Below are 24170 nucleotides of genomic sequence, written 5' to 3'. Positions count from 1 at the left end.
TGCTTTTCAAATGCCCTGTCAACTCATGAATCAAACTTTCAGTGTCCAAGTTTTTTCCCACAATCAGTACCTCGTCCATGTGATGATAAAAGATGAGATCAGGATGGGCTCTTCGTGCTGGAGCAAGTGCCCAGGCTACATAAGCCTGGCACACAGTGGGTGAATTTTTCATGCCTTGTGGGAGCACCACCCAATGACACCTTTCCATGGGTTCAGTTTTGTTTACAGTAGGGACTGAAAAGGCAAATTTCTCATTGTCCTGGTTTTGGTCAGGATAGAGTTAATTTCATTTGTAACAGCAGATGAATGCTGTGTTTGAGAGTAAAATGGGAGTAGTGCTGATAACACCCTGATGTTTCTAGTTGCTGTCAGTCAAGGACTTTCTCAGCTCTTCATGAGAAAGGAGGGGCGAAGCCAGGACAGGTGACCGAGCTGACCAAAGAGAGTATTCCACGCCAGTTACGTCCTGCCCAGGATATCGGGGGCTGACGGGAGGAAGGCCTGGGGCGGCTCCGGGACGCGCGGTTCTTGGGGGACGGTCGGGTTCTGGGACGGCTCTGGGTGGCACGGCCTGAGTTGTGTGGTTTGGTGAGAAACTGCATTGTGTATCAACAGCTTCATATATTTTGCTTTGAAGTCCTGTTAGTATTGTTACATTGTATCTTTCTGTTATCTTAGTAAACTATCCTTATCCCAACCCATGGGCCTCTTAATTTCTTGATTTTGGGGTTATTTGCCCCTTTCTCTTCCTTTTTTTCCCTTCCCTTACTTCTCACCCCCCTTCCCTCTTCCCTTTAACCTGCTCTTTTCCTTAAAGGAGCAGGCAGCTACATGGATCTTGGCCCTCAGCCGGGGTGAAACCACGACAGTCTTTTTGGCGCCCAACGTGGGGCTCGAAAGGTTGGGATAACGGTAGATCTGACCCTGACCCAATTGTAATTAAGTCAAAGTTGTGATAAGTACTTTGATTTAAGCAGTCTCTGGTCATGATGCTCTGGTATGTCCTCACAAGGCTGTGCTCACAGCTGTGGCATAAAAAGCACCGTCTGTTGTATGCAATCCTAGCAGGATCCTTTAACATCCTGGGACTGCAGCTCCTGTTTTCGTTCCCGTACCTCATTTTGGTGTATTTTATGAAAACAGTTTATGATACAGTGATATCGATGATCGTGAACGTGTTCTGGTATGTGTATGAGATTTTGCTGCCCTCTCTATTCTTTAGACAGGGAGGAGTTAATAACGGCAGCTGGTATGGTGGGAGTACAGAAAGAAATATCTATGCTGCTTTCTCTTCCTTTGGGCTAAATACAACAGCTCTGGTAACAGTTTTTGAAAATTTCCAATATCCCTGGGATATTCAAACTAGCATTTTGCTGTTGTTATGTTTGGTGAATATGGTTCTGCTTTTGTTCAATATTAAGCAAAGGTTTATGAATACCACTCAAGAGTGTTCTGCGAGGCCAGATAATCACGAGTGGCAGGGTACGTGGCAGAGTATGGGCAACTACCTAGGCACTTTCTCACATCCGATGTTTTGGAGTTTCACTCCCGAACAGTTACAGGACCCTGATAAAGTGGCTGCATATCTGAAAAGAAATTGCCGTAAGTTTCCCAGAGATGCACAGCTCACTGCACTGTGCTGGGCCCTGGCCACTATTTACCAAACACTGCTTGATAGCAGGCAGCACTGTCAGAGGGAAAGGAAGGAAAACAGACCAGCAGAAACTGCAGCTACTGTAACCACTGGGACTAACACTGAGGCCACTGTAACTTCTGTGACTAGCACTGTGGCTACTGTAACCTGCCCAACTGATGCTGCAGCTACTGCTGCCTCTACAGCAGATACTGCTGGTAAAACAAAAAATCAACCCACATCAGTATCTGTTGCTCCCGTACGAAAGAGGAAATACACAAAGAGAGTTGTTCCTGTAGTGAAGGATGAGGATGAGGATGAAATTGAATCAGGGCCACCTGATGAAGGTCAGGATAAAGCAGGGTCATCTGATGAAGGTCAGGATAAAGCGGGGTCATCTGATGAATGTCCGGATGAAGCAGGGCCATCCACACCATCTCAGGATAAGGCAAAGCCATCCAAACCATCTCAGGATAAGGCAAAGCCATCTCAACCATCCCGGGATAAGGTTGTTCCATCTCAACCATCTCAGGATGAGGTTGTTGTCACACGATCCCTGTCCCTGAGTGAGCTGCGTGAAATTCGAAAAGATTTCAGCCGCCGCCCAGGTGAGCACATCATCACTTGGTTGCTCCGATGCTGGGATCACGGGGCCAGTAGTCTGGAATTAGATGGCAGGGAGGCCAAGCAGTTGGCATCCCTAGCTAGAGAAGGAGGCATTGATAAGGCAATTGGGGAAAAGCCTGAAATCCTCAGCCTCTGGAGGCGACTACTGTCAAGTGTGAGGGAAAGGTATCCCATAAAGGAATACATCACATGTCAAACACCCAAGTGTAACAACCTAGAGGCAGTTATCCAGCACCTGAGAGAATTAGCTGTACGGGAGATAATTTATTATGATCTGGACAACTCACAGCTTCCCTCTGATCCTGATGACGTCCTATGCACCCCAGATATGTGGCGTAAGGTTGTACGAAGTGCACCAGCAGGGCACACCAATTCATTGGCAACAATGGACTGGAGTGATACGTATCCACCAACCGTATCTGAGGTGTCCAGCCACCTTCGGAGATATCAGGACAATGTTTCTCTCTCTGTGATCGCAGCGGTAGAGAAACTGGTCAAGCGACTTGACGAAAATGTGTCCAACTCCCAACCCGTATGCAGCCATGTTGCAGCTATTGGGAGAAAGCGTCCATCGTCCCAGAAGGGAGGATACAGTAGGTACACACCGCGAGAGACGCTGTGGTTTTACCTGCGTGACCATGGTGAGGACATGAGTAAGTGGGGTATGCAGCCCACCACAGCCCTTCAAGCACGAGTAAATGAGCTGCGAGGTAAAAGAATCGCATGTGATTCTGCCAGGAAGAACGCTGCACCAGTGAACAGCCAACACAGTCAGCGACAATAGAGGTGCCCTGCCTCCAGCCAGGTGGAGGAGAGGGATAACCGTGTTTATTGGACTGTGTGGATCCGATGGCCTGGCACGTCAGACCCACAAGAGTACAAGGCTCTGGTGGATACTGGTGCCCAGTGTACGATAATGCCATCGAATCATGTTGGGACTGAACCTGTTAGCATTTTTGGAGTGACAGGGGGATCCCAACAATTGACTGTGTTAGAGGCTGAAATGAGCTTAACTGGGAAGGACTGGGAGAAACACCCAATTGTGACTGGCCCAGAAGCTCCGTGCATTTTAGGTATGGATTACCTCCGTAGAGGTTATTTTAAAGACCCAAAAGGGTACCGATGGGCTTTTGGAATAGCTGCTTTGGAGACAGAAGAAATTGAGCAATTGCGTGCCTTGCCTGGACTCTCAGACAATCCTTCTGTTGTGGGGTTGTTGAAGGTCAAAGAACAGCAAGTGCCAATTGCTACAACAACAGTGCACAGGAGACAATACCGTACTAACCGAGATTCCCTGATCCCCATCCATAAGCTGATTCGTCAACTGGAGAGTCAAGGAGTGATCAGCCGAACCCGCTCACCCTTTAACAGTCCCATATGGCCAGTGCGGAAGTCTGATGGAGAGTGGAGGCTGACAGTGGATTATCGTGGCCTAAATGAAGTCACTCCAGGTATGAGTGCTGCTGTACCGGACATGCTGGAACTGCAGTATGAACTGGAGTCAAAGGCAGCTAAGTGGTATGCCACAATTGACATTGCAAATGCTTTCTTCTCAATACCACTGGCACCAGAGTGCAGGCCACAGTTTGCTTTCACCTGGAGGGGCATCCAATACACATGGAATCGTCTGCCCCAGGGGTGGAAACACAGCCCTACCATCTGCCATGGACTGATTCAGACTACACTGGAAAAAGGTGAAGCCCCAGAGCACCTGCAGTATATTGATGACATCATTGTATGGGGCAATACAGCAGAGGAAGTATTTGAGAAAGGAAAAAGGATAATTCAAATCCTTTTAGAAGCTGGTTTTGCTATAAAACAGAGTAAAGTCAAGGGGCCTACGCAAGAAATCCAGTTTTTAGGAATAAAATGGCAGGATGGGCGTCGTCAGATCCCAATGGACATTATCAATAAAATAGCAGCTATGTCTCCACCAAGCAACAAAAAGGAAACACAAGCTTTCTTAGGTGTTATAGGTTTTTGGCGAATGCATGTCCCAAACTACAGTCTCATTGTGAGCCCACTCTACCACGTAACTCGGAAGAAGAATGATTTCCAATGGGGCCCTGAGCAGCAACAAGCCTTTGAGCAGATCAAACGCGAGATAGTCCATGCAGTGGCCCTTTGGCCTGTCCGGACAGGGACAGATGTTAAAAATGTGCTTTACACTGCGGCCGGGGAGAATGGACCTACCTGGAGTCTCTGGCAGAAAGCACAAGGGGAGACTCGAGGTCGACCGCTGGGGTTTTGGAGTCGGGCCTACAAAGGCTCTGAGGCCAATTACACTCCAACAGAAAAGGAAATACTGGCCGCCTATGAAGGGGTTCGAGCCGCTTCAGAAGTGATTGGAACTGAAGCCCAGCTCCTCCTGGCACCCCGACTGCCGGTGCTGGGCTGGATGTTCAAAGGGAAGGTCCCTTCTACACACCATGCCACTGACGCTACGTGGAGCAAGTGGGTTGCACTGATTACTCAGCGGGCTCGAATAGGAAACCCTAATCGCCCAGGAATCGTGGAAGTGATCACAGACTGGCCTGAAGGCAAAGACTTTGGGATGTCACCAGAGGATGAGGAGGTGACACGGGCTGAAGAAGCCCCACCTTACAACAAACTGCCAGAGAATGAGAAGCAATATGCCCTTTTCACTGATGGCTCCTGTCGCCTTGTGGGAAAGCAACGAAGATGGAAAGCTGCTGTATGGAGTCCTACAAGACGAGTAGCAGAAGCTACTGAAGGAAAAGGTGAATCAAGCCAGTTCGCTGAGGTGAAAGCTATACAGTTAGCCCTGGACATTGCTGAGAGAGAAAAGTGGCCGATGCTCTACCTTTATACTGATTCATGGATGGTAGCCAATGCCCTGTGGGGTTGGTTGCAGCAGTGGAAAAAGAACAACTGGCAGCGTAGAGGCAAACCCATATGGGCTGCTGACTTATGGCAAGATATTGCTGCCCGGTTAGAGAAACTTGTTGTAAAGGTACGTCATGTTGATGCCCATGTGCCTAAGAGTCGGGCCATGGAGGAACATCAAAACAACCATCAGGTAGATAAGGCTGCTAGGATTGAAGTGGCTCAAGTAGACCTAGACTGGCAACGTAAGGGTGAATTATTCCTAGCTCGATGGGCTCATGATTCCTCAGGTCATCAAGGGAGAGATGCAACATATAAATGGGCTCGAGATCGAGGGGTGGACTTAACCATGGATGCTATTGCACAAGTTATCCATGAATGTGAGACGTGTGCTGCAATCAAGCAAGCGAAGCGGGTGAAACCACGACACCTTGGCATTGCCACACCTTCCACCTGGCTGTGGGAATGCTCCAGGGTGGATGATGGAAGGCCTGATGTGTGAATGGCTCCTGATGTCTCTCCTGATAGGAGATGGAGATGTGGAAGGAATGCTCTCCTGATGTTGGCTCATTGCATTGTCATTAGGTCCTTGGCACGAGCCACTTTCAGCCTGAGGGGTGGTGGTGTGGTAGAAATGAGGTTTGGTAGATGAGAGGAGAAAGGTTTGGTAGATGGTAGGAAAAGCATGAGGCTTGGTAGGTGAGAGGAGAGGAATGAGGTTTGGTAGGTGAGAGGAAAAATTGGGGATACAGTTCTGTTGGTGATTATTAAGGCATACTTCCAGTACCTTACAGCTGCCCAAGGAGGCGGTTGGGTCACCAACTCTGCATGTGTTTAACAGATGGGTAGATGAGGTGCTCAGGAATATGGGTTAGTGGAGGATGGGTCTAGTCGGACATGATGTTCTCAAAGGTCTTTTCCAACCTGGTAACTCTGTGATTTGATGATTCCCACCATCTTTCCCCTTCCTTCTCCTCCTTTTTAAGTTCCTGGGGTTGACAGGCTTCTGCCTTTTCCTCCAGAACAGAACAATGTCCCAGGACCCCCAGACCCCCAGAGATGGACCCAGTGGCCCTGGCTCAGGTGAACAATTCACCAGGGTCTGGTCGGGGTTTGCTCACTGCCTCAGTGACAGTGGTCACACACAAGGACATCAACACTTTTTGGGAGGGGAAACAGCTCCTGAGCTGCCAAACCTCGCTGGGTGCTGTTTCCCAGCACAGGCTGCTGGGAGAGGCGCCGCTCTGGGAAAAGCCACCTCCAGCCCCGTCACCCAGGCAGATGGGTAGTCAGTTGGGGGTCCCTTCGATCTCTTGTCCCTGGGAGCTCCTTAACACTTTCCTTTCTGACTCTGGGCTTTGGTGCCTGGAGGCGGAACTTCAGCTCCTCATCTGGGGGATGGGGCACCATCTCTGCACAGGAATTCTGAAACTAGGCTAACTTCCCTTATTTACACCAGCCTATTGCAGCTGGCCAGCAGTGTAGCTTCCGTCTCACCAGCAACTTCTCCTTCCCCGAGGGCTTAAAAACATTTCCCTTCATTTCAAGCCGTTATCAGATTTGGGATAACTCCTGGAGAGGGGCCGTGGGGCAGAGCAGGGGCTGCCCTGGGGACCCGTCTGCGGTCCCATCCTGCCCTTGATCACCAGTTTCTGGTTCCATCAGGGTGCTGGTGCAGGGGCTCTGGGGATTTCAGCCCTTCTTTGGGGGCAGGGGCAGCCCTTTGCCAGATCCCCTCTGGAGTGGCTGTGACCCCAATCACCCTCCTCTACCTCCCTTCCCCTCCCTCCTCTCCAGTGTGGCTGCAGATGGGTCTCCCGGCGAGCCCCAGGGGCCTCCTGAGGTATTGGGTGACTCTCAACGTGCTCCAGCTGGTATCAGGTAGGGAACCTCTAGGGCTGGTGGGGGCTTTCATGTGCTCTGGATGGCAGCTGTGGGGCAGGAGCTGCCATGGGGTGGGGGGAGCCCAGCCTGGAGCTTGGCCCTGCATGCTTTCACTTTCTCTTGGCTGTTGTGGCTCACAGCAGGGCTGCTGGGGTGGAGGTCATTTTCTGGAGCAGGTCCCCGCCCCTGGGAAACCTCCTTCTCCTTCCAGTCCTTCCGCTCCTACTCCAATTTCTCCGTGGCCTCTGGACCATGGGAGGGCAAAGCAACACCCGTGGCATAGAGCATGCCCGGCTCTCACCAAGCTCTGCCCTGGCCTGCAACACCCTCAATTAACATAGGTGCCATCTCCTTGTCTCTGTGTCCTTCTCCATGTCCAAGCTGACTTCACAGTGGTGGGAGCAGACCACCCTCTCAGTGTCACCGTGGGGCAGGATGTTGTGCTGCCGTGTCACTTGTCCCCAGACATGGACGCTCAGAGCTGGGACATCAGGTGGATTCGGAAACAGGTCTCTGAAACGGTGCACCACTACCGACATGGGGAGGACGTGTATGGGGAGCAGATGGAGGAATATGTTGGGAGGACACAGCTGGTCAGAGATGGTCTCTCCAACGGAATCCTGGACTTGCGAATCTCTGGGCTGAGACCCTCTGATGATGGTTATTACCTCTGCACCGTGACCGACGGTGCCTCTTATGGAGAAGCTTTGGTGGAGCTGGAGGTTTCAGGTTTGTGTGTGGTGCGGTGTTTGCAGGGGTTGTTGTGGTGTCCCTGGGCCCGTTTATCCCTTCCAGACCCATGTCCTGTCCCTTGGTGCCCCAGGAGAGCTGGCACAGTGTCTGGCAGCCTTGCAGGGGTGCCTGGAGGCGCTGAAGCTGGGCAGCTCAGTCTTGCTGTGCCGGGAGGTTTTGGGGGAGATCTGGGGCTGTTGGGCATCAACGCTGGGTGGTTCCTGCACAGGTTGGGGTGGGTTTGGTGGGAGTTGTGAGGGGTCTGTTCTGGCATCTGGTGGTGGCCTTGGAGCTGAGCCCATGCCCACCTGATTCCAACCCTGGCTCTTCCCAAGCCACAGGCTCTGGCCCTCAGCTCTCTCTGGAGGGGTACGAGGCCGGAGGCATCCGGGTGCTGTGTCGATCGGCTGGATGGTTCCCACAACCGGAGGTGCTGTGGAAAGACCGCAACGGGCACCGTGTCCCCTCGGTCTCCCAGAGACGTTCCCCTGATGCCAGGGGCCTGTTTGACACTGAAGACGCCATCGTGGTGACGGGGACCAGAGATGGGAACTGGTCCTGTGTGGTCAGGAACCGCCGCCTGGCCCAGGAGCAGGAGGCGTCCCTGCGCATCTCCGGTGTGACGGCTGCAGCCAGCCCCTGCGGCGCTGGAGCAGGGCGGGGGGTGGCTGCCTTGCTGGGAGCAGCTTTGGTCTGGGCTTGGGGTGCAGCATGGGGGTGTGGGGGCATGGGAGGACTCTTTCCCCTTGAGACCAGGTCTCACAGGAAAAGGTCTGGGAGGTGTGGAGCGGGGGTCTCTTGGTTCTTCTCCCCACAGACACGAGTGTAAACTGGTCCCTTTCCCTGTGGATCTGTTTGTTTCTCAGCTCCCTTTTTCCACGATGCCCATCCCTGGATGGTCGGTCTGGGTGTGCTCCTCGTGGTCCTTGTATTCTCCATTGGGATCATTTGCCTTGGAGTTTCTCTCTGGAGAAGGAAAGGTACGTTTGCTCCCACAGGATGTGTTGTCTTCATCAAAAAGCTCTTTGGGCTGGGATGGAAGTGGACAAGGACATGGTGGGGTGTGGGTGGAGAGGACAGGGAGCACAGCAAGAGTGCCTGGCTGGTCGGAAGGTCCCAGAGACCCTCTTGAGCTGTTCCCACTGAGGAAGCAAGCTGCTCTCCTGACCTCCTCTTCCTCCGGCTTTGCTTTCCAGCGCTGCTGTTTTCTAGAGAGCTGGGTGAGTCCTTCTGGCCCCTTCCCCCGTCAAAACCTACTGGCACAGGAGACCCCAGGAAGGACTTGGCTCTGTGGGGTTCCTGACAGTGGGGCTGAGCTCCAGAGAGCCTGGGTAGACTGGCAGGGGGATGGGCTGGGAGCATGCCACTCCCAGGAGTGAGGTGGTCTGGTCCTACTCCCCAAAAAGAAGGAGTTTAGGATCAGCCCGAGCTCTGTGTGCTCTTGTGGGATCTGCCATGGGGTGAGTGTTTGTTCTCTCTGGTCACACATATTTTGCTGGTTTTGCTTTCCAGGGAAACGGGATGCAGCCCTGGGTGAGTCTGGTGGAAGGAGCCATTTCTGGTCTTTAGGGAGTTGTGCCAAAGAGGAATTTGGGGTCTGCCTGAGCTCTGACAGCTCCTCATGGGCAGTTGGGGCATGACAAAATGTCCCACCTGATCAAACATTGCTTTCTCTTTGCTTTCCAGAGGGACAAAATGCAGCCCTGAGTGAGTGTCCATGAGCTTCATCACATCATGGGGTCCTGGCCAGGATTTTGGTGCTTGGACCTTTCACCCTCCTCTCCATCCCCTGGGTCTGGGAATGCTCAAGGCCATGTGCCTGGAATGATGGGCAGCTTGGGGAGACCTGCGTGGGGGTGGACACTCTACCCTGCCCAAGTACTCCTGGTCCCAGTATGGAACATGACCAGCACGAGGGAAGCCATTCCTGGGGATATTTGGGGGGTGGTTCCATTTCCCACACAGCAGTTTGGGGTCTGCCCAAGCTCTTCCTGGGCAGTTCTGGGGTGACAAGCTCTGCCCTCTGATCAAATATCGCTTTTTATTTTAATTTCCAGTGGAACGAGATGCAGCCCTGGGTGAGTGTCCCTGAGCTCAGGCACAGCCTTGGGTCCTGTCCTGGGATCTCGGTGCTTGGCCCTTTCCCTCCCTGCCCATCCTCTTCATCCTGGCATCCCTGGGGCCAGGAAAGTCCAAGGCCATGTGTCTGGGAGGGTGGGCAGCTTAGGGGTACCAGCGCGGGTATTGACCCTCTCCCTGCCCAGAGCTGCTGGGACCCGCTCTGGGATGTGACCAGCTCTCCTCTCTCCTTGTAGCCTGGAGGAAGTTTCTGCTGCCCCACACTCCAGGTAACTGGGGCTTTGGGTGTCACTCAGGGGGGTTCTCCTCCTGTGCGTCGTGTGCAAGGGGCTACTGGGCTGGACAGTGCGTGGGACTGGCTGTGCCTGGGTATTTTGGGTGACTCCCCAACCCAGAGCGTGGCACCGGGCTGTAACCCTGCTCTCTTGTGGCCTGTTCCACCCTTTGTGAGCTCCATCAGTGAGGCCAAGAGGAGCCAATTCCCCCCTGACATCCCGGGCACTGCCTGGACCCAGCCGCTGCCTCCCCATCCTGCTCCTCCATGCTGGGGCCGCAGCCTGACTGGTGCCTGTTCCTATGGGAGTGAGCTCGGCCGTGGCCATGCTGGGACTGGCTCTGGGATGGGATCTCTTGCAGGAAGGAGATGCCCTGTGTCCTGCCCCGAAGGGCAGATTCTGTCCCCAGGGGGGTGAAACTGGCCCAGTGCTGAGCTCTGCCCCTGATGCTCTGGCTCCTCCTGCAGATGTGGTGACCCTGGATCCCAACACGGCTCATCCCAAACTTGTCCTGTCCCAGGATGGGAGAAGTGTGAGATGGGGACCAACAGAGCAGGACCTGCCTGACACTCCTCAGAGATTTACGTATCGGCCCTGCGTGGTGGGCCAGGAGGGGTTCAGTGAGGGGAGGCACTGCTGGGAGGTGGAGGTGAAGGGGGAGGTGGGAGGGGATTCATGGTGGGCTCTGGGGGTGGCCAGGGACTCTGTGAACAGGAAGGGGCATATGCACATGAGCTCCAAAGAAGGGATCTGGGGGGTGGAGCACTGGGAACGGAAGTTTCAGTCTCTCACCTCTCCTCGCACCCCCCTGTCCCTTTCCCGGGTCCCCAGCAGAGTCTGGGTCTGTCTTGACTGCCCACAGGGGCTGGTGACTTTCATCGATGGTCACAGTGGGGCCGAGATCTTCACTTTCCCACCAGCCTCATTCAATGGAGAGACCATCTGCCCATGGTTTGCTGTGTGGACAGATGGAACTGAGCTGTGTCTCAGGGACAGCACCTCCTGCCCCACTTCCATGCCGCCCACAGCCCTGCAGAGGCCCTGCCTTTCTGTAGACCCTGCCCACATTCCTCTCCTCCCTGCCACAGGAGCAAATGTCCCCCTCGTCCCTGCCCCAGCCCATTCTGCCCAGGCAGAGCAGGACAGGACTCAATAAAGCTTTGTGGGTGAACATGGAGTCTGGCTGTGGGGGTTCCTGGGATGGAATTGGATAGGATGCTGCTGGGAGTACGGTTAGGGGTGCCCAGACCCTCCAGGGCATGGGAAGGGGTGGTGGACGCCGAGGAATGGGTTGGGGCTGTGGCCACACACAAGCCCTTTTTGGGAGGGAAACACCTCCTGAGGTGCCAGACCTCACGTGGTGCTGTTCCCCAGCACAGGCTGTGGGAGAGGCACCGCTCCAGGAAAAGCCACCTCCAGCACCAGATCCCACACAGAGGCGGGGAGGAGGTTGGGGTCCCTTTGCTCTCTTGTCCCTGAGAGCTGTTTAATGCTTCATTTTATGAGTGTGAGCTTTTGTAGGAGGATGCAGAAGGTCAGCTCCTTGCCTGGGGTGAGGCCTCAAGTCCCACCCATATGTCTAAATGCAACACAGGGCAAATTCCCGTTATTTACATCAACCTGCTGCATCCTGCAGCTCGTTTCCACCCCACCAGCGACTTCTCTTTACCTAGGGGATTAAGAACACATCCCTTCATTTTGAGCCGTTATTGGATTTGGGATAACTCCCAGAGAGGGGCAGAGGGGCAGAGATCCTTGTAGCCTGGAAGAAGTTTCTGCTGCCCCACACTCCAGGCAATTAATAGCAGAGGTGGGAGGGCAGATTCCCTCCAAAGGATGGGCCCACTTGAGAGATGGCAGAATTATAAACCCCCCGCAAACAGGCACGTGGAGTTGTCAGAGAAAAACACAATAGGACACACTGGGGAGCAGACTCCCTGCTTAAATTTTAAATCAAAACATAATAGGGAAAAATCTCTGCACTAAAATCCAATAGTGACTCAGCAGTGTGGAAGGTGTTTGAAAAATCACCCCAAGACAGGTACCTGGGTGCAATTAGGGAATGTTGGAAAAGGAGACATACCAGGGCACCGCTGGCAAATTGATTTCTCTGAGCTCCCAAGAAAAGGGGGGTGCAGGTACTGATTGGGACTTGCTGACACCTTTTCCAGATGGCCAGAGGCATTTCCTTGTAGAACAAACAAAGCCAGAGGAACAACTGAAGTATTATTAAATGAGACAATACCTCGATCTGGGGTACCTGTGGTCATCTCATCAGACAGAGGTACTCTAGTGCACAAGTAGTGCAGCAGGTAAGCAAACTTTGGAGAATTCACTGGCAATTACATACACCCTGAAGGCTGCAAGCCAGCAGGCAGGAGAGGAATTAATCACATGAGAAAACAACAGAAAGGCAAAATATATCAATAAACAAACTTGTATTGCTATCAAGGACAACCTATTGCACGACTTGGGATACATGTGAAACCTAGAGCCAAGGAAAATGTGAGTCATCTTGAGATACTGTATGAGAGACCATTTCAGACTAAATGCCAAGGGAAGGACCTGGACTAAGTAGGAAATAATTAATTACAAGATTATAGAGTTACTTTGGGATGAATTGGGCCTGGGATTCGACCTACAGATACTAAAAGATGAGAACACTCAGTTCTGAGTTAGTGACAATAACTGTACTTGGAAAAAAGAAATCTCAAAGTTGTACCTGATCCAGAGCTCAGTTTAGGGGGTAATAACTGTGCTTGGAATGATGGATGGAGTGACTTGAGGATAAATAAGACTACTGTGGATGTGGCTCAGTGGAATTTCATAGGGCTGAATGTCACATGCATCAATTTTGTATGGGACTCAGTTACAAACCTCTGCTTCCTGAGGTACAGCCAGTGCACACAACAGTCCTTATGGGTGACACTGTGTGGGAACCTATCACAGACCCAACCTGCTCATGGTCCCTGCAAACTGCCCAGCAGATACTGGTGGTTATGTGGAGATGGCATTAATAGAAAACAGCTCCCTGTGGGATGGAGCAGAATGTGCACTATAGGACACAGACTCCTAGAGCAAGTTCTAGAATCAATCTCAAGTCCCTGGTGGTCAGCACCACCAGGCCAGCAGGTCCAGGGAGGTGACTGTGCCCCTGTACTCGGCACTGGTGAGGCTGCACCTTGAATTCTGTGTCACTTTGGGTTTTGTTTCTTTGATTTTCTTTCTTATTTTGTAAAATGTCATTGTTTGATTTCATAATTTAACTTTTTTTTTGTTTTAGTTCTTCAGGGGATTTATTTTAGTTCTTTTTAGGTTTTGTTTTTTGGTTGAATATTTTTAAATTTTTTTAGGTTTTATTTTTAATTTAATTCTTTGCTTTTATCTTGGCTGTTAGTCAGGTGTAGGGTTTTTCCCTTTCTCCTTTCATTTTGGTTACTTTGATTTTAATGGTTCAACTTTTAAAATGTTGCCACTTTGAGGCCACTTTACAGCCTCTCTGTGCCCTCCCCACCCCTTGCCAGTGCTGCCCAAGTGCCCGAGGCTCTCCAGGAGGTCACTCTCACCACACCACCATCACCAAGAAGCCTCGGACCTTCTCCAGCCCCTCCCCAGCCCTTCCAACAGGTAGGAACCCCCTGTGCTCAGTGATCTCCCTGGTGGTTTTTTGCAGGGGTGAGAGAACTCCCCCAAGGCCCAACCTGTCTCCTGGCACTGCCATTCCCTGGGAGCTCCTGGATCCGACCCCTGAAACTCCTTTGAACAGAAATACATTTTTTCTGCCTGTTTTGGGGGTCCTGCATCCATGTCAGAGGATCACAGTGCGCTTCCAGGACTCATCCCCATTGGGGTTGGGATCCCAAAGGGATGGTTTGTGTTTGCTCTTCCTGCCCCAACCCTGGGGACAAATGGCATTTTGATGGGGGTGACACCAGGAAAGGTGAAGGGCGGAGCCAACCTGAAATCTTGTTGGGTTTCCCTTCTCCAGCTCCCTCATGGAGCTTCTGCTGTTCCTCTGGGCACGGTGCTCGATAATGAGGTGGTTTTCCTCAGCACCCAACAGCCCTCAGACACCCGTTCAGGTGCTCCAAGCATCCCAGCCTGGGCAGGAGGATGCTCTTCTGGGAGGTGATCTGCTGGTCCTGCCTGGGAGCTGGGGCTCAGCGGCTCTTCTGGGCTCACACTGCCCTCTCCTGACACTTGGGGGTGGAGACGTCCCCGGGGCTCCTCCAGCCCTGAGACCTCGAGTTGTGGAATCACAGAATGCTCTGGGTTGGAAGGCACCTTTCAAGGGCATCTAGTCCAACCCCCTGCTGTGAGCAGGGACACCTTTCACTAGATCAGGTTGCTCAGAGCTTCATCAAGCCTGACCTTGAAGGGATGGAGCCTCCACCACCTCTCTGGGCAGCCTGTGCAGGGTACTGGAAGGGGCTCAGTGTCCAGGCTGAACCCCTCCAACTCTCTTCAGCCTGTCTTCATAGATACTTCACCCCTTGATAATCCATGTGACCTCCTCTGGACCCACTCCAAGAGGTCCATGTCCTCCTTTTGTTGAGGGCTCTAGAGCTGGAGTCAGTACTGCACTTGGGTCTCAGCAGAGCAGAGAGGGAGAATCACCTCTCTCAATGTGCTGGATGCTGCAGCCCAGGATGCACTGGGCCAAGTGCTTTTCTGCAGGGCTGCTCTCTATCACTTCATCCCCCAGCCTGTATTGGGAGCAAGGATTGTCCCAACCCAAGTGCAGGACCTTGAGCATGGCCCTGTTGAACTCCATGAGGCTTGCATGGGCCCCCCTCTCCAGCTGGTCCAGGTCCCTCTGGATGACATCTCATCAATCCAGTTGAGTTTTTGGGGCAGTTGGGTGGGTGAGGAAGGCTTTGCACTCTGGTTCATGTGGCTTTAAAGCTGCTGGGTCGTAAGATAAGGGACAGTGTTGGCTGGTTAGTCCCCAACCCTGGGGTAGCTGTGGGGATGCCAATGTCCAGCTGCAATAAAGAGCTGTGGGGTTTCCTGACAGCTCAGCTTGGCTCATCTATTGGAAAACTGATGGAGCAGAACATCTAGATCCTCTTTTAAAAAGCCTCTTTTTAGCTTCCAACCTTCAAAACTGTTTACCTATTTGAAGAAAAAAACATCCTGAAAACGAGGGGTCTCTGTACCCGAGTGTTTGATCTGTTTGCCTCATCTGTTTGATCTGATGGGGAGTTTTACAAACTCAGGTTTCCTTCCCCAGTTTCCCTCTTGTGCTCAGTGACATCTGTTTCTTATGTGGCCACCTTCAAAATGCACCACAGAGAATTTGGTGTGGCTGTGACAGCTTGTTTGTGGGTCTCCACTTTATAATAAGGTAAAACTGGGTTTCCATGAGTGTGGGATCATGATTTTATTGATCAAGGTTCAGAAAGGGCTTCTCTTCTCCAGGAGGGCGGAACAACTAACAATAGAAGTGCCTGAGGACTGGAGGAGAGCCAATGTCACTCCAGTCTTTAAAAAGGGCAAGAAGGAGGATCTGGGCAACTATAGGCCAGTCAGCCTCACTTCTGTCCCTGGAAAGGGGATGGAACAGCTTGTTCTGGATGCAATCTCCAAGCAATTGGATGAGAAGGTCATGAGGAGTAGTTAGCATGGATTCACCAAGGGGAGATCGTGCTCCACCAATCTCATAGCCTTCTATGATGTCATCACTGGCTGGGTAGATGGAGGGAGAGCAGTGGATGTCATCTACCTTGACTTCAGCAAGGCCTTTGATACTGTCTCCCATGACATCCTGATAGCAAAGCTGAGAGAGCATGGGATCGATGAGTGGGCAGTGAGGTGGGCTGAGAACTGGCTGTCGGACCAAGCCCAGAGGATGGTGATCAGTGGAGCAGAGTCTGACTGGTGACCTGTGACTAGCGGTGCTCCCCAGGGCTCAGTGTTGGGTCCAGTCTTGTTTAATATCTTCATTGATGACCTTGATTAGGGAACAGCATCCACCCTCAGCAGGTACCTGATGATACAGAGCTGGGAGGAGTGGCTGACACACAGGACACTGCGCTGCCATCCAGTGAGACCTGGACAGGCTGGAGAGCTGGGCAGGGAGAAACCAGATGAGGTTCAACAAAAGCAAGTGTAGAGTCTGGCACCTGGGAAGGAACAACCATTTGTATCAGTACAGGCTGGGGGATGACCTGCTGGAGAAGAGCTCTATGGAGAAGGACCTGGGGGTCCTGGTGGATGACAGGTTGGCCATGAGCCAGCAGTGTGCCCTGGTGGCTAAGAGAGCCAATGGGATCCTGGGGTGCATCCGGAGGAGTGTGGCCAGCAGGTCGAAGGAGGTGATCCTCCCCCTCTACTCTGCCCTGGTCAGGCCCCACCTGGAGTGTTGTGTCCAGTTCTGGGCTCCCTGGTATAAAAAGACAGGGATCTCCTGGAGAGAGTCCAGAGGAGGCTACAAAGATGATTAAGGGCCTGGAGCATCTCCCCTATGAGGAGAGGCTTAATAAGCTGGGGCTGTTCAGTCTTGAGAAGAGAAGACTAAGCGGGGATCTAATTAAAGTTTATAATTATCTGAAGCAGGGGATGCAGGGGGAATCAGCCAGCCCCTTTTCAGTGTCTGTGGGGACAGGACAAGGGGCAATGGCTGCAAATTGGAGCGCAGGAACTTTTTCACAGTGAGGATGAGGGAGCCCTGGGACAGGCTGCCCAGGGAGGTGGTGGAGTCTCCTTCTCTGGAGATATTCAAGACCCGCCTGGACGCTTATCTGAGTGATATGTCCTAGGGAGCTGCTTTGGCAGGGGGGTTGGACCCAATGATCTCTCGAGGTCCCTTCCAACCCCTACACTTCTATGATTCTATGATCTTGCAGGGTTGACTGGAGCTTTTGCCAACTCTGTGTGGCAGATGTGGGGCAGGGGTCTGCCATGAGGTAGGGGGAGCTGACCCGGGAGCTCGACCCCACATGGGTTTCACTCTCCCTTGGGGTCTTTATGCCATATGTCCCCCATCCTGGGTTCCCCTTCAGTCCTGTCATGCAGTGCTCCCCTCCGATGCTTCTTGATAGCACTGGGGCTGGATGGGGTAGAGGTCGTTTTCTGCAGTAGGTAACAACTCCCAGGAAACCTCCTTCACCTTTGAGTCATCCCAATCCTGCTCCAGTTTCTCCAGGGTCTCTGGACCATTGAATGCCAAGCAACACCCACGGCATTGTGTCCTGCTGATGCCAAGCTTGCCCCTTGCCTGCAATCCCCTAAATAAACATCAGCACAATCCTTGTGTCTCTGTGATTTTCTCCCTGGCCAAGTGTGGTGGTTCAGCCCCAAGGAGTGGCTGAGCACCACCAGCCACTTGCCCACCTCTCCCTTGGAGGAGAAACAGACAGAGCCCCAGTGGTTTGGGATAAGGACAGTCTATAAGGTAAAAGAAGAAAAAATAAAGGGGGAATTATTTTTAAATAAAAGGAAAAGGGGGGAATTATTTTTAAAAAGGAGGGAAAAGTTTTTTAAAAAAGAAGGCAAAAAATGGTGAAAAAAAGAAATAGGGTTAAAAAAAAGATAAAATATGTGATCAAAAAAAGAGAGAAGATACAAAGCTGGAAAAGGCATTTTTCTCCCCAGTGGGTGGGGGCTGCCCCATCCTTACTCACCCAGGGGCCGGGTGGGTTTGGGTCTGCCCTCCCCGCCCACGGTGGGCGCACAGGTACCGTGGAGCCCCACGCTGAGCAGGCGGGGGATGTGCAGGGCTGGGGGGTGCTGAGCCCCTGCCATGGCTGCGCTGGAGCCCGTTCAGGTAGGGAGGAGCCGGGGGTGTCAGGCAGGGGGAGCCCTTGGATAGGAGTGGGACCATCCACGGAGGTGGGGTCTGACCTCAGGGCTGGGTTTACTGCGAGGGGAACTTTGGGGCACCGAGTTTTTCCTTCCTTTGCTTTAAAAAACTAATCTTTTAAACTTTGTGTCTGACTTTGGCTTTTTGAATTTTAGTTCATCACTTCTAGTTGTATTTTAATTGTATTTCTCACCTCGTGGTTTGCTGGGTTTCTTTATTTCTGAGGTTTTAATTTTATTACTTTGGGATTTTGAATATTTTTCTTTGGTTTAATTTTTAATTCATTTTTTCTATAATTTTATTCCTTAGGTTTTAATGTTCTTGCTTTGCTCTTTTATTTTCTATTTAATGTTCTTTTAAGATTAGTTCCCACTTTTTTGTTTGTTTGTTTGTCTGATTTTATTTCTTTGGCTTTATAATTTTACCTATTTTGTATTATTTTAGTTCTTTGGGGGTTATTTTAGTTCTTTTGAGGTTTTGTTTTTCTGTTAGATATTTTTTAATTTCCCTCCCTTGTTTGTTTATTTGTTTAATTTTGGTTCTTTGCTTTATATTTTGGTTTCTATTTTAGTTACTTTGTTTTTAATGGTTTAACTTTTAAAACATTGCCACCTTGAGGCCGCTTTACAGCCTCTCTGCTTGGGGCACCTCAGTGGTCTCCACCGTGGCTTTATGTGGGGATGGGATGACTCCCCCAGACCCCGTCCTCTCTCCTGGCACTGCCATTCTTTGAGATCTCTTGGCTCTGACCACCAAAGCTCCTTTGAACTGAAATGTGTTTTTTTTCTCCCTGTTTTGGGGGTTCCACATCTGTCTCAGAGGGTCATGGTGGGCTTCTAGGTCTCATCCTTGTTGGGGTTGGGATACCCGAGGGGATGGTTTGTGTTTGCTCTTCCTGCCCCAACCCTGGGGACAAATGGTGTTTTGTTCCCAGGCTGATGAGGGTGACACCAGGAAAGGTGAAGGTGCTGCCTGTGCTCATGGGATGGTTGGGGGAGACGGGAGGCAACCTGAAACCTCATTCGGTTTCCCTTCTCCAGCTCTGAAGTGGAACCTCATGAAGCTTCTGCGACTCCTCTATGCACGGTGCTCGATAATGAGGTGGTTTTCCTCAGCACCCCAACAGCCATCAGTTCAGGTGCTCCAAGCATCCCAGCCTGGGCAGGAGGATACTCTTCTGGGAGACGAGCTGCTGGTCCTGCCTTGGAGCTGGGGCTCAGCTGCTCTTCTGGGCTCACACTGCCCTCTCCTGACACTTGGGGGTGGAGATGTCCCCAGGGCTCCTTCAGCTCTGAGACTCGAGCTGTGGAATCACAGAATGCTCTGGGGTGGAAGGCACCTTTGAAGGCCATCAAGTCCATGTCATGATGTGTTGTGTGTCCTGTCTGTGTGTGTCCCAGTGACCATGGACAACTTTCACTAGCTCAAGTTGCTCAGAGCTTCACCAAGCCTGACCTTGAATGCCTCCAGGGATGGAGCCTCCACCACCTCTCTGGGGAGCCTGGGCCAGCGTCCCACCACCCTCAGAGGGCAGAACTTCTTCCTCATGTCTCATCTAAACCTGCCCTGCTCTAGTTCAAAACCACCACCCCTCATCCTATCACTCCCTGCCCTTGGGAACAGTCCTTCCCAGCTTGCCTGTAGGTCCCTTCAGGGACTGGAAGGGGCTTTGAGGTCTCCCCTGAGCCTTTGCTTCTCCAGGTTGAACAGCCCCAACCCTCTCAGACTGTCTTTGTAAGAGAAGTGCTCCAGGATGATCAGAGGATCATACTTGTGGCCTCTTCTGGACCTGCTCCAAGAGGTCCATGTCCTTCTTGTGCTGAGGGCTCCAGATCCTTTCCCCCGGCCAGAGACCCTTGTCACCAGCCATGGGATATGACCAGACTGGCAGGGAGACACTGCTGTGGATTTGGAGAATTTTCTTAGTTCCCTTATAAGAAATTTGGGGTCTGCACTAGCTCTGCCTGATCTTCATGAGCAGTTATCACATAAAACATGGTCCCACCTGATCAAACACTTTTTCTTTCCTTTCCAGAGGAACAAGCTGCAGAAATAAGTGAGTCTCCATGAACTCCAGCACAGCGTGGGGTCCTGTCCTGGGCGATCTATGCTTGTCCCTTTCCCTCCTTTTCTTTACTCATCTCCTCTCCATGGTCACACAGGTAACACCACAGGATGCTCCAGTGTGGGTCTCTCCATCGCTCATCTCTGTATCTCTGTCTCTCTCCACGGGCTGCAAGTGCTGGCAGGGCTTGCTCCAACATGGGACAGAGTGTCTTCTGTATATCTCCCCCTGCTCCAGCAAGAGGCCTCTCTTCAGGCTGCAGGTGGGGTTTTGGCCTCTTCCATGGGCTGTGGGGGGACACCCACTCCACCATGGGTTTATCCAGGGGCTGCTGGGGCATCTTTCTCTCCAGCACCTGGGACACCTCCTCCCCCACTTCCCTGCCCTTGGTGTCTGCACAGCTTCTCACTCCCTTCTCTATGGGCAAAAGGCAGCTGCTTGCATTATTTCTCTCCTAAATGTGCTTCCCAGAGGCGCTGTGACCATCGCTGATGGGCTCGGCCTTGGTCAGCAGTAACTCTGGCCTTGAGCCAGCTGGTGTTTGCTTTGTGGGACCTGCAGAGAGCTGCTGGCTGCTTCTTGCAACAGCCACCCCTGCAGCCTCCCTTCTCCACCAGAACCCAGCCATACAAAGCAGTCAGACGCACTGGACTTCACCAGGATCGGTGGGTAACTGTGCATTGTCCAGGTCATATTAAACCACCTTCCGGGCCCTGTTCCCTCGGGTACCGGGGGCCTCTCTCCTTGGAGATCCTTCTGCCTGGCTGGCACACGCCACCTTCACTGCAGGGAAACCTTTCACGCCTGACAGGAGTCGCCGCCAGAGGCTGAGGGCTCGCATCTTCTCCCCCCTCGCCTTGTCCATGCCCCTTCCCCACACAGGGAGCCCGGCTGCTTGGCCTCCCTGCCCTCTAGTTCTGGGGGTCTGGCCCTGTTACCGCGGTATCAGAGCAGCCCCACCTGCCTTTCCTAGACTTCCTCCGCTCTGCCAGAGGCTGCCGCCTGTCCGGGGCCGCTCTTTGCAGCCGCCTGTCCGGGGCCGCTCTTTGCAGCCACGATTGGCTGCTTCCCCTGCCACTCGTGGGCTCTGCACACTGATTGTCTAGAGCAGAGCCCACTGCTCCTCTCCTCAAAGTTGACAGCAGCAGTGGACGTGCAGGTTGGTTCCGGGGGGTGCTGTTGCTGGGGGAGGGGCTGTGGGGGTGGGTTTGGGCTCCCCAAGTCCCCCCCTCCTATTCCCTGCTGGGACCCATCACTTGTGACTCCCAGCTTCCCGCTGTGGCTCAGCCATGCTGAGTCAGTGGGAGTCAGGAGCCCTTCCGGGCAGTGTCCTCACAGGAGCTGCTTTGCCCAGCTGCCCACAGACCCCCTGGGGTGAACAGTCTGACCCTGGGGCGGGCTCAGCCTGTGCGCCAGCAGCGGGGAGTATCCAGGCAGCGGTTGTGCCCGTGTCCTCCTCCTGTCACACCGCACCGACCCGGCTGGAGTTCCCCGCTTTCCCCGTGTCCCGTGGCTGGGGCCCTGCCGAGCGCTGCAGGAGCTGTGCCCGCCGAGCTGGCTCTGGGATGGCCGGGCAGCAGCTGAGCTTCAACACAGCCAAGTGCCTGCACCTGCATTTGGGTCATAATAACCCTATGCCATGCTACTGGCTTGGGGCAGAGTGGCTGGAAAGCTGCCTGGCTGAGAAGGACCTTTGGCCATTGACTGACAGCCAGTGGGACATGAGCCAGCAGTGTGCCCAAGGCATGGAGAAGGCCAGCGGCATCCTGGGCTGAGTTAAGAACAGTGCGGTGAGTAGGACTGGGGAGGTCGTTGTCCCACTGTGGTCGGCACTGGTGAGGCGACACCTTGAGTGCTGTGTTCAGGTTTGGGCCCCTCACCACAGAGAAGGCCACATTGCTGAGGGCTGGCCTCTCTCCTTCCTCCACAGGAGTTTCTCTTGTGCCTGAAGTGGAGAGTGGAGACTGGCAGCAGACTGTCATGGGCTGGATGGGGTCACACTGCCCATGAGTGCTGGGAGTCTAACTGGGAATAAGTGGGAAACGCTCCCCATTGCGAGTGGCCCAGAGGCTCCAATTGTCCTGGCCTGAACGACCTCCTGGGAGGGAATTTCAAGGACCCAAAATGGTCCCAGTGATCAGCTTTCGCTTCTGCCAACCTGCAGAGATGGGATCTGCCCAGCGCCCAGTGACACTGGTGGCCAGGTGGTGGCACAGCCAATCGCGGTGCCCGGGTGGTGGTTCAGCCAATCGCAGGGCTCGTGGTGGGACTTCCAGCGAGGTTTATACCGGAGCGGCTCTTTCGGCTCACGCGGTTGCGATGCCATAGTGGAACCATGTGGCCGGCCTGGGCGCTGGGACAGCTGCTGCTGTGGCTCCTCGGTGGGGCAGCATGCGGTGAGTGCGGATGGGGACCCGGAGACTTTCCCTGGGCGTCGGGACTCCCTGGACCCCCTTTCCTGACACCGGTGCTCCATTCCCCCGGCACCAGGACCCCATTTGACCCTCTTCCACCCCAAATAACCAGCACCACCCCAGCTCCCCTTCACTGGGCCCCAGGAAATCCCTCCAGACAAAGGGGGAACCTGGTATCCCGTATCAGGGACTGGAGGCTCCCCTAGAACGCTCCCTCCAGCCCTGCCTTCACTTTCCTAACCCCACCAGGCTCTTCCCCCAGATCTGTTTCTCCTTGGTGCCAGGGACCTCCCTGCACACCCCTTCCTGGGCACCTTGAGTCCCACCCCACACCCATCCCCCACCTCCGTTATTGACACCAGACCCTCCTGGTGTTCCCTGGAAGCAGAACCCCCTCCTGGACACATCTCGGTGCCCCAACCAGTCATATGCTCCCCACAACGTGGGCCCCCTCAGCCCAGACCCCCCAACCCTCACTGCCCCCCATCTCCCCACAGAGCTCCACTCGCTGCGCTACTTTGACATCGGGGTGTCAGAGCCCAGCCCAGGGGTGCCCGAGTTTGTCTTCGTGGGGTACGTCAACAGGAACCTCATTGTGCGCTACGACAGTGAGAGGGGGAGGACGGTGCCCCGGGCAGACTGGATGGCGGCCAACCTGGACCAGCAGTACTGGGACAAGGAGACCCAAAATGGACAGAACAGTCAGGAGATGAACCGTGTAGACCTCAACACACTGCAGAGCCGCTACAACCAGAGCAGGAGTGAGTGTGGGCTGGGTATGGGCTCTGTGGGATGGGAAACCTCAGAAGGCCCTTCACTGCACCACAATAGTGCCAAGGCCTGTGGACCTCCCCCTTTCCCCCCAGCCCAGTGACCAGCAGCCCATCCCAGGCCTGACCACCACATCCCACCCTTCACCATCCCTGTAGCAGTGGAGATCCCCCCAAAATAACGGGCTCCCACCCCATGTACCAGCCCCCCACCACTCCTGTGGTACTTTGTACCATCCACCCCAGCTTGTACTCTCCCATCCTTCAGCTTCACTGAGGTCAAGAAGCGTCAGCATGATGCACTCAGTCCAATGCTCTGACTTGTCCGGCCTGTGGGGAGTCAGGGCTTGCACTTAGTGATGCTTATGGATCCCTTACAACTCAGAAGTTTCTATGATTCGTATCCCCAAACCTAGAGCCAGAAGGGCTCCCCCAACACATCCCACCTCCTAATCCCCTTCCCCAACATTCAGGAACCTGTCCCATCCCCTTGCTATTGCAGTGTGCCATGGGCTGGGTGCCAGCCAGCCATGCCCTGGGTGCAGGGGTCTGTTTCGCAGCTTTATGTGACACCCCAAGTGCTGTGGGCCCTGGGCAGGGTGGGGGCAGCTCTTGTGTCAGTGCCTGATTCCCTTGGGCCTCACACAGGGATGTAGTGGGGCGTGCTGCCGCGGGGCCTTGCCCCACTGAAGGCCCAGGGCTGCAGCAGCCCCTCAGCCTGGTCTCCCTGCTTGTGTTTCAGGGGCTCACACACTGCAACACATGCATGGCTGTGACCTTCTGGAGGACAATAGCACCAGGGGGTATTGGCAGTATGCCTACGATGGGAGGCACTTCATTGCCTTTGACATGGACACGATGACGTTCACTGCGGCAGATCCAGCAGCACAAATCACCAAGAGGAACTGGGAGGCAGACGAGACTTTCACTGAGCATGTGAAGCACTACCTGGAGAGCACCTGTACCGAGTGGCTGAGGAAATATGTGAGCTATGGGCAGGCCGTGCTGGAGAGGAAAGGTGAGGGGAGATGGGGACCCTG

General features: G+C 53.5%; 2 protein-coding genes across 2 annotated transcripts in view; both read left to right on the top strand.

Moving 5' to 3' along the window:
* The window catches only part of LOC311202886 (butyrophilin subfamily 1 member A1-like), a gene marked incomplete at both ends in the record, with an annotated part of 73595 nt that extends 62362 nt beyond the window's left edge, over nucleotides 1–11233 (top strand). Inside the window, 6 exons of the mRNA XM_084277534.1 lie at nucleotides 7373–7726; nucleotides 8065–8340; nucleotides 8590–8703; nucleotides 8920–9013; nucleotides 10046–10071; nucleotides 10545–11233. Coding sequence (XP_084133660.1) covers nucleotides 7373–7726; nucleotides 8065–8340; nucleotides 8590–8703; nucleotides 8920–9013; nucleotides 10046–10071; nucleotides 10545–11233 — 1553 coding nt within the window. The remainder of the gene's footprint in view (nucleotides 1–7372; nucleotides 7727–8064; nucleotides 8341–8589; nucleotides 8704–8919; nucleotides 9014–10045; nucleotides 10072–10544) is intronic.
* Nucleotides 1–24170, top strand: part of LOC311202955 (class I histocompatibility antigen, F10 alpha chain-like) — a gene marked incomplete at both ends in the record, with an annotated part of 113981 nt that overhangs the window by 88540 nt on the left and 1271 nt on the right. The window contains 2 exons of the mRNA XM_084277597.1: nucleotides 22858–23121; nucleotides 23873–24148. Coding sequence (XP_084133723.1) covers nucleotides 22858–23121; nucleotides 23873–24148 — 540 coding nt within the window. The remainder of the gene's footprint in view (nucleotides 1–22857; nucleotides 23122–23872; nucleotides 24149–24170) is intronic.

This window comes from Gallinula chloropus, assembly GCF_964237585.1.
Source record: "Gallinula chloropus genome assembly, chromosome: 32".
NCBI classification, from domain to species: domain Eukaryota; kingdom Metazoa; phylum Chordata; class Aves; order Gruiformes; family Rallidae; genus Gallinula; species Gallinula chloropus.
This window is presented reverse-complemented; position numbering and strand designations above follow the sequence as displayed.